We start from the raw sequence: 10,122 nt of genomic DNA, 5'->3' as shown, positions 1-10,122 counted from the left end.
GTTTCTACTCAATTATTATCGTTATTATCTGCAAAAAAATAAATAAGAAAAAAGAGTTGTGTTTCAACTCTTCCGGTTTGGTAGTTGTTGACGTTTCGGATTTCAGGAGAGAAAAAAAAAAGAAAATATCACATGGGCATATTTGGCCCATGACTCTGTCGGAGGTCCATCCCGGCCCAGCACGATGAAGACGTGTGGGGTGGTGGGTATCCCAGATTGGATTCGGCTTGGGATGACCGGTTGCTCATACGTGTGGCTTGGCTCCGATCGTGCGTTCTTGGGTTATTCGAAGTCGCAGGGGCCTAACATTCCCAGTCTCTACGTGTCTCGACCCGTATTACTATTCCCAGTCTCTACGTGTCTCGATTTTTTATACGTGTTTGACCGCTCGTCTTATTCAAAAATTTTACTTAATTATTAATTATTTTTTATCATTTCGTATATTGTTAAATATATTTTTATGTATATATATACTTTTACATATTTGATAAATTTTTTTAATAAGATGAATAGTCAAATACGTATAAAAAAATCAACGACGTCAAATATTTAGGGACGGAGGTAGTATAAATTAATCATTGCATATTCTTACCAAGGTTAAATAACAGGCATGTAACTATAAAATCGGTTCATAACTTATAAACTTATTTTGCATCTATAATCTAAACCGGATGGTAGACCACTCAGGCAGACGAAAGACTCGTAAAATGCACGTGACGTGGGCAGCGCAACCTGACCGGCTCACTTGGGCGAGGCGGACGGACAAACATAAATACGATCAATTTTTACAACAATAGATAGCGAAAATGTAATTTTAGTTATGTAAATTAAAATAAATATTGAAAAATAAAGTACGCGGCGAGTCAAGAATAGTAAATTAATTGATAAAAATCCAAATTAAACGTGAATTTTATGTCTAATTTAAGCAAAACATCTGCTTAAAATCCAAATTGAATGTGAATTTTACATCCGATTCAGGTAAAACACGTGCTTGGTTTCTTTTTAAAAAAACATGCAAACCATTGTAATTTTAAAAAATTAAATAGATGCATAGAGGCTTTATATAGATGCGTCGAGCTGCAGCTAGAAAAGAAAAGATAAAAGGATGGCATTGTGCAGTCACCGGGGATCGAACTAACCGACCTGACCTCTCGCGTATAGAGGCGGGACTCATCCACTGTATTACGAATTCGATTGTTATTCAGATAGATCGAGCGCGACATTAGAATGAGTCACGGTACGGTCCAGCGGACGACGGACGACGGACGACGGAATCAATATTCCCTTTTATAATTACCGTAGAAGGAAATAGGTTCGGTGTTTTCCGCGCCGGCCGGTGCCGTTGTCTGAAATCTGGATCCGGTTGACCGTTGTCGTCGACGGCCATGTCTGAATCTGCCACGCGACCTCCGGCAAAGGATCAGCACCAGATTGAGGGGCAGGAGCAGCTTCAGATCACGATGGATCGTCAGGAGGAACATCAGCAGATTCAGGAAGAGAAGCTTCACCTGCCGCAGGAGCAGCTCCCGATCACAGTGGATCATGAGCAGCAGCAGCAGATTCAAAAGGAGCAGATCCTGATCACAACGCATCAGGAGCAGCAGCAGATTCAACAACTAGAGAAGCTTCACCTGGCGCAGCAACAGCTCCCGATCACCATTGATCAGGATCAGGATCAGGAGCACGAGCAGCAGCAGATTCAGGAACAACAGAAGCTTCACCTGCCGCAGGAGCAGCTCCTGATCCCAACGGATCAGGAGAAGAAGCAGCCGCAGGAAGAGGAACAGGATGAGTTGCTTTCTTTGATAGCGCCGGAGGAGCAGTTTCCCATTGACTGGCCGGAGTGGCCGGAGGTGCGGGAGCAGGAGCAGGAGCAGGAGCAGGAGCAGGACCTTCTATCGACATGGCCACCGCCGCTCGAGCAACCATGCCAGCCGCCATCGTCGTCGTCACCGGTGCCCGACATCCCACTCGCATCACCGCCGGCAGCGACGCAGTGTCTGGACTTGCCCGGAGTCCGGTTTGTGCCGTCGGACATAGAGCTCATCGTCGACTACCTCCAGCCAAAGCTACTCGGCGAGCCATTACCTACGGACTACGTGCATGTCTGCGACGTCTACTCCGACCATCCTAAAGTACTCAGTGAGTTAATATTCTGCCTTAATTTTGTACTGTGCAATGCATCATCGGTTATCTGTTCGTCGATCGTAGCATATATTTTTCATCTTCTCTTTTTTTTTTTTTTTGTTTTAGCAAGTAAGCTCGGCCACTGCATCGAAGGAAACTGGTACATGTTTTCACCTAGAAGCCGCAAATACACCTATGGCAAGAGGCCTAGCCGGAGCACAAGCCACGTTGGGTTCTGGAAGTCGACCAGCAAGAACGAGCCCGTCCTCGAGACCCAAGACGATGGCACGACGAAGGTGATTGGATACAAGGGATGCCTCACCTATCACGAGTTGGATGAAAAGAATGCGACGATGGCGGTGAAGCCTACGGCGGGGAGGGAGCTGAAGAAGTTGTCCAAGAAGGATATCGCGATCAAGACGCCATGGAAGATGTGGGAGTTCGTGTGCAGCAACTCCAACCGGCCGTGCGACGTGGGGGAAGACCCCATGCGGGTTAGTCGTACCTATGCTCTACCATATATACTCAGCTTCCGTCACAAAATAACCTCTATCCTTATTGGTCACAAATATATATACTACTTTCGCTTTATATTGCAAGACTTTTTGTCTTGTCTAAATCTATTAATTAATAAATATATACAATTTATATATATGTCTAAATTCATTAGCATCCACATAAATCTAGACAAGTCTAGTCCTACATTGTGAAAAAGAGGGAGTAGTATATGACATTTTTTTGGTTTTTGGGTGGTCACTTTTATCATATTATTTTAATAATAATAGGCTTATAAAATCTACTTATGGGATTATGAAAGCACTTTTCAAAACAGAAATCTACTTATCATTTTATGTTCTAAAGCTTAATCTTTTAAAATCTATCAATATACAAAGGTTTTAAAAATTTTGATTTTTTCTTAAAAAAAAGGCAAATGGCTTGTAGTTGTGACAAGAGAGAGTAGCTTCTAGAAACAGGATGAATCAAAGAATAAATTCACATAACTATATGTAATTTGTTCATACTATCTTACTATATGTATTTTCTTACAATGACAAAAATATAGGTTTGAGATTATCTTACAGACCTACAGATCTAATGTATCTATTATCACAAAACTACAAGTATTTTGACATATTCTATCACAAAACTACATATTTATAATATCATGGAACTACTATCTAGCGTACATATTATCATAAACTGTCGGTCCCATCTTTCTGCTTTTGTTTATGCTTATAAACCAATATTTGAATTTTCAACCTTAAACTGGAGTGATTTGAGTTTTTTTTTATCATAGTTTATTTTTCAGCGTTGACTTTTAGATCGCTAAGAACACGTATATATATAAAATATATATTCACAAATGAACTAAGCAATCACCCCTACATGTTTTAACATTCACCTGTAGGTTGTGATACTATGTATAAAAACAATTATCTAAATCCGTAGTTTCATGATTAAATGGACGATGATAGGTACACTAAATTATCATGATAAAATGGGTGATGATAGGTACATTAAATTTGTAGTTTTACGAGACAAGTCCTTTGCAGTTTTAATTATGAGACAAGTCCTTAAAGTAGAATAACAAAATACCTATTATTTGTGAGATTTACTCTTAATTATAAATGTGGTGTTTTACTAACCAATTATACTTCCCATGGCTATCTTGTTTGATTTGTTTGATTATGTTGTGTGATATGTTTCTACGTAGCTCAACGACTGGGTGCTGTGCAAAGTTACTAACAAGGAGATGTGCCAAGGTGCCAGCAAGAAAACTCAACCAGTCAACAAAAAACAGAAACTGCGAGGTGTTGTGATTAAGCAACCATTAGAATCCAGCTGGGCCTCGTCATCGCAGGACACGGTGGTGCAGCAAGAAACGCCCAACTCTTCTCTTGTCGTTGCCGGAGGGGACGCAGCGGCGGCAGTGACAGCGGTTCCTACACCATTACAAATGGTTCCTCCTTACAGGTCCTCTTTGCATTACAACACAAATGATTCTCTTGTCATTGCCGGAGGGGACGCAGCGGCAGCGGAAGATCCATTGGTATTGCAAACGGTTCCTCCTTACGCACCTTCTTTGCATTACAACACAAATGGCTTTCTTGTCGTCTCTGGAGGGGACGCGTCGGTGGTAAAAGATCGTATGCCATTACAAATGGTTTCTCTTTACGCACCTTCTTTGCATCACAACACAAATGGTTCTCTTGTTGTTGTCAGAGGGAACACCGCCGTAGCGGCGATGGCGGAAGATCCTATGCCATTGCAAATGGTGTCTCCCTACGCGCCTTCTTTGCATTACAACACTAATGGTTTCGTTGTGGATTATAGCACAGAAGTTGCTCAAAATAGTATTGTTGTGGATTATAACATAGGAGTTGATGCTAGCTACATTACGAGTGACAGTCCAGTAACTACTGCAAATGGTTTTGTTGATCTCCAAAATGACTCGCTCAACTACCAATGATGTAACTGTAATAGTGAATGGTCACATTAGGATTTAGAAAACAGTCGGAGTTTATAATATTTAGAGTTAAATTTGAAGTACGGTTTTTATTATAGTTTATTTTTTAGTCTTTATTTTTATTTTTAGATCACTAACAATACGTAAATAAAAGTTTTATTTGAAATTACTTAATTGTTTGTAAATATGTCGTTCCGCTTATTCTTTTAATAAGCCAAACGATGGGCAGATGTTTACTCAGTGGCTTTGATTACAGCCTAAAACGTACTTTTGGAAGGTAGTATCAACTTAAACGTGTGGTTCAATGGACTCTTTTGGAAAGATTACAGTGGTAGATCGTGATAGTTCTATTTGGTGCAAATAAAACATCCAGCAAATAGAAGTACTTGGTGACATATAGCCTGATTTGCCAAAACCATGCACCAAACCTTTCTTTCGTAGTTTGCAAATGTAACCCATCGTATGTTTAAACAGAGTACACTGTAAACACGAGCAACTGAACGAACTGACGAGATGAAAGAATTCTGAGATCTGAATTCTGAACTGCAGTGTGATTTGGCTGAATGAATTCGGAAATCTGAAGTTCTGAACTGCAAAAATGTGGTCTGTTTTTGAATTTCTGATGAATTGCGAGTCCAAAATTCTGAGCCTCTCCTCAACGGAAACCTTTAACCACAAAACGCTGAACACAGCAGCGGCTTCAGGCTTCCAGTCTTCCAGTGCGTCTCGGCTGCCATGGCGGGGAAGCAGCTCCCCTCCCTCGCGCGCGCCCGCCCGGCATCCCCGCGCGGCCTCCTCGCCGGCGCCTCCCTCCTTCTCCTCGTCCTCGCCGCCTCCTACTTCCTCCTCCTGTCCCCCTCGTCGCCGGGTCCCGCTAGCCCTAGCTCCGGCACTGGCTCCGCCGCCGACACCGCCTTCCTCGCCTCCCTCGACCGGTTCCTCGACTCGCGGCGCCCCTCCTCCGTGTCCTCCGCGGCGGCCCCCGGAGACCTCAACGCCGCGATCCGGGCCGAGGAGGAGGCCAGGCTCTACGGAGACCCCCGGGGCGCCTGGCCGGCCGCCCCGGCGCCTCTCAGGGTCTACGTGTACGAGATGCCGAGCAAGTTCACGTACGATCTGCTGCGGCTGTTCAGGGACTCGTACCGCGAGACCACCAACCTGACTTCCAACGGGAGCCCCGTGCACCGGCTCGTCGAGCAGGTGCGATCGAACTGTATTTTTTTTTTTCTAGTTTAGTTTTCTGCATGGCCGTGGTGAGTGCTTGGGTTCGAAGACTATGGGCAATCTGTCTGCAATGGCGACAAAATTGAGCAAATTAATCTGTAACTATTCTCTAATGCTTTGGAAGGTTTGGAGATGTTGCTGCTACAGGCATGTTTATGTGTACATTAGATCTCAGATGGTTGATCTTGACAGACTCAGATCCCTATAAGGACTTCTTAGTATAGTTGTTGAAAGATTTCAACATTTTTTACGAGATGCAAACTTTCTGCGATGTATTTGTGAGCAGTGAGCATATGCCATGTTTGTTGTTCGAAGGGCATGTGCATGTGCTTCTAGTTTGGATATTATTCATGTGTAATTTTAGATTCTTATGGCAAGTTTTGTGAGAAGGGAAGTTTGGATATCCCTATGTGCCTTTATGGTATCGTAGAGGAGTGCTAGATTTTTCTGACCGATGACCACATATAGTTTTGGATGCTGTTTCTTTGTGGTTCCTGTTACATTCATTATTTGCTATGTACAAATTAGTCCTCATATACGTTTGAAGATTAAGTATTAACAATGCTCAAGCATTACAAATTTCGTACATATAGTCCATCTATGAATTGAGCTTCTCATGTTGTCTTTAAGATCTTTGAATCACTATCTCAGTTTGGAAGGATATAATTGACCAGATTTTACTCGTTGACACTCGAGAGCATGTTTTCCTTTCTTCTTTCAATATCTGAATTGTTTTCTGTTCACATATGCAGCATTCTATTGACTATTGGTTGTGGGCTGATCTGATTGCACCTGAATCACAAAGACTTCTGAAGAATGTTATCAGAGTTCGGCAGCAAGAAGAAGCAGATATCTTCTACGTACCATTCTTCACAACAATCAGTTACTTCTTGCTGGAGAAACAAGAATGCAAGGCACTTTATAGGGTGTGGGAGCATATCTCAAGGTTTAATTTTCAGCTAGTGTTTGTTGTAGGACATGCACATGGACAAGCTAGTGTTTATTTTCGCAATCATCTTCAATGACTAAAACCTTGTTACTTCCTGCTGGCAATCTGATATCCATTTTTTTAGATAATGGAAAGGTTTTAGTCTGACATTCAATGCTCATTAGTAAAGAGTGTTGAACTTGTCTCCCAGTCATACCTGAAATAGGGCAGAGCATTACCTGAGCTCAGTTTTCTTACTGTCTTTTTATGGCTTTTCTTGGTTCAATTGTCTGTAGGGGATTGTCTTCATCTTTATCTCAATTATTTCTCCATATGTTTGTACAATTTATTCACCTAGTTTATTTTCAAGAGGAATTTATCATGAAATTTGTTCACCTAGGTGCTATGTTTATTTGCAGGACAATACTGACATTGTTTTTTTTGTTGGTGTTAGGAAGCTTTGAAGTGGATAACTGATCAACCTGCCTGGCAACGTTCAGAAGGCAGAGATCATGTAATTCCTGTTCATCACCCATGGTCATTTAAGTCGGTCCGGAAATTTGTAAAGAAGGCAATATGGCTTCTGCCTGATATGGATTCTACTGGGAACTGGTATGGTATTAATTGTCTGCTGTTTTTCCTTAAATAGCTGTTGCGTGCAATATCGTTGTTAAAAAACTCACCTCCCCCTCTCTCAGGTATAAACCAGGGCAAGTATATTTGGAAAAGGATGTCATCCTTCCATACGTCCCAAATGTTGATCTTTGTGATTCTAAGTGTGTATCTGAAACTCAATCCAGAAGAAGCACGTTGCTCTTCTTTCGAGGAAGACTGAGAAGGAATGCTGTATGCTTCTTGTGATCGTTTTCCAGCTTTTGACAGCATAAAATAGATGCTTGTGGTACTTCCAATTCAAGTTGGCTTAATTGCATTTTAATCCTTCACTCTGTTGACATTGTTTAGGGAGGGAAGATCCGCAGTAAGCTTGTGACAGAACTAAAGGATGCAGAAGGCATAGTCATAGAAGAAGGGACCGCTGGAGCTGAGGGCAAAGCAGCAGCTCAGAACGGCATGCGCAAGTAAATAGACAAATTTATATTGTTCATACTGTAGCTGTTACTGAATATATATTTGACTGGCAGGTCTCTCTTTTGCTTGAATCCGGCTGGGGATACTCCATCTTCTGCTCGTCTGTTTGACACAATTGTTAGTGGTTGTATCCCAGTTGTAATCAGTGATGAACTAGAGCTTCCTTTTGAAGGAATACTTGACTACAGGAAGGTAAACTTGTTTTGTCACAGTATTTAATGTATTTTCCCCTCATACCACATACCCTAGTAAGGTTTTGCCTGGTTATCTGAGTGGAGCTCCAAAGTTTAATATCCTGCTTGAATAAAGTGGGTACTATCTGTTTGCATGCCCAAAACACAATAAATTTCCATACGAATGTCAATAGTCAGGGACTAAGGGTAGCGGAATATAATCAATATGGCATAGAGTAGCTAGTTGGGCAGGTCTCAATTCAATTCTCTAAAGGCACTGGTGTTTGTTAAATAAAAAATTATTCATATCTTCCTTTCCACACCAATTAAGTGTCTGAAGATTATAGAACCATATACTTCAGGAGTGTTTACATGTACCTGCACCATGTGCTTATGCCTTGTGATAAAAGCAAGGAGAAATAACCTTGGTGATTTTTCATTATAAATTAAATAAAGGCCCTTTGGTGATCGATCCACTATAAAGTAAAGAGAAGCTGGCTGCTAATCTTCACCTATTTAACAGTCTGCTGGAACTTCAGGTCTTAAATAACCAACAGATTTTCTCAAACCTTTTTACTGTAGCATGCCAGTTTCATGTAGTTCTCATCTGTATTTGGATTGTTAGAATTTAAAGCACATATACAGTACAAACTGCAGTGTGTGATGATAGGTTTGTTATGCAGATAGCATTGTTCGTTTCTTCAAGTGATGCTGTTCAACCTGGTTGGCTGGTGAAGTACCTAAGAAGCATTGATGCCAAAAGGATCAGAGAAATGCAAACAAATCTTCTGAAGGTTAGCTTGGTATTCTTAGTGTATTTTACATGAAGTTTCTGGGAAGCTTCAATTTTGTGGGCAGCAAATTTATTTGTGATTTGTTCACAGTATTCTAGACATTTTCTATATTCAAGTCCTGCTCGGCCTCTTGGACCGGAAGATCTTACATGGAGAATGGTAATTCTATTCAAACTCATATAGCATCCCTAGATACTTGTGTAGCTGTGGCATGAAAAGGATTTTCTTGCAATAATTTTTGTTAACACCACAAGCATTTCCATCACTCTATGCTCCCCATGCAAAGAGAAGGTGATTATTTCATTTGCAGTTACACTTCTATTTCTGTAATCCCCTCAACGAAATCATATGCCCATTTACGAAACCTGAAATGCAGATTGCTGGTAAGCTGGTAAACATCAAGTTGCATATTCGACGTTCGCAACGCGTGGTCAGGGAATCAAGGAACGTATGTACATGCGAGTGCAGAATGGGGAACAACACAAGGATGTTTTGAACCTACGTCCTATTTTGTGTGTCCGATTTCAACTTAGTCATTCTTTAGTTGTTACTTGCACGAGCAGACGGGCTTCTGATCATTAAGGTGCATTTGTAAATTGTTCTTGAAAACCCAACCAAAGTTTTGATCCATTTTGCCCGAACATGTGTAATTCTGTAACAAAACATAGGTTGAAGATTTGCAGATATGCGGTGTGCCAAATCTTGTCCCAACGTTAAGGGACAAGATGAACCATGTAATCAAGGTTTTATTATTATTAGGTTCATGCTTCACAGTTATCTTGTTAGCTTGAACTCCATTGATGGTTACGGTCGAGCTTCTAAGGCAGCAGCGCTCTTTTGTTGCCGAAAGAAGAAAGGTTATCTAAATTTGTGATAGCCATTTAATCAATGAAAAGTTAAAAAATCTATTCTAGAAAGGTAAGATGGTGATTTTTTATATAGAATCCTTTTTTAAAAGTGCACTAGAAGTGTGTCCATAAAAATTGAGAAAAAAAATCTGAAATCAGTAAAAGAATGCAACCTAGCCTAGATTATTCCTCAGTTTCTATGCGTATGCTTTTTAAATTGCTAAACATTTTACTTTTCTATAAAAAGCTTTGGAGTTTATCATTTCACCTTTATAAAATAGATTTTTAATTTTATTGTTAATTTTACCGTTTATACTATTAAATAGTCATTAAAAATAGTCTATCGTCTTTTATCACCCAAAACAATACAGCCTAAGTACATCAGCTTCCCAACCGCTCATTCCTATATTTCTTGATGAAAGGCGAGACTAAAGACTTCTTGGGTATCCTTTCCCTGATTCTGCGAAGGCCA

General features: G+C 40.8%; 1 protein-coding gene across 1 annotated transcript; it reads left to right on the top strand.

Annotated features, from left to right (window-relative positions):
• The first annotated feature begins 5,306 nt into the window (after positions 1-5,306).
• Positions 5,307-9,579, top strand: LOC102720839 (probable arabinosyltransferase ARAD1). Its single transcript, XM_006644820.3, has 9 exons — positions 5,307-5,794; positions 6,571-6,744; positions 7,201-7,358; positions 7,445-7,592; positions 7,710-7,825; positions 7,889-8,027; positions 8,692-8,802; positions 8,893-8,961; positions 9,179-9,579. The coding sequence occupies exons 1-9, from the start codon at positions 5,330-5,332 to the stop codon at positions 9,296-9,298; spliced, it is 1,500 nt and encodes a 499-aa protein (XP_006644883.1). The 5' UTR covers positions 5,307-5,329; the 3' UTR covers positions 9,299-9,579.
• The last annotated feature ends 543 nt before the right edge of the window (positions 9,580-10,122 follow it).

This window comes from Oryza brachyantha, chromosome 1, assembly GCF_000231095.2.
Source record: "Oryza brachyantha chromosome 1, ObraRS2, whole genome shotgun sequence".
Lineage (NCBI taxonomy): Eukaryota > Viridiplantae > Streptophyta > Magnoliopsida > Poales > Poaceae > Oryza > Oryza brachyantha.
Note: the sequence above shows the minus strand (reverse complement) of the source record. Positions and strands in the feature narration are given on the sequence as shown.

What these genes read in the sequence shown, in the direction of transcription:
- LOC102720839 (XM_006644820.3), top strand. Translation starts at nt 5,330, where the DNA reads ATGGCGGGGAAGCAGCTCCCCTCCCTCGCGCGCGCCCGCCCGGCATCC. An exon ending in AATGCAAGGCACTTTATAGG is followed by an intron (nt 6,745 to 7,200) that starts GTGTGGGAGCAT and finishes TGTTGGTGTTAG; the next exon opens with GAAGCTTTGAAGTGGATAAC. An exon ending in GAAGACTGAGAAGGAATGCT is followed by an intron (nt 7,593 to 7,709) that starts GTATGCTTCTTG and finishes GACATTGTTTAG; the next exon opens with GGAGGGAAGATCCGCAGTAA.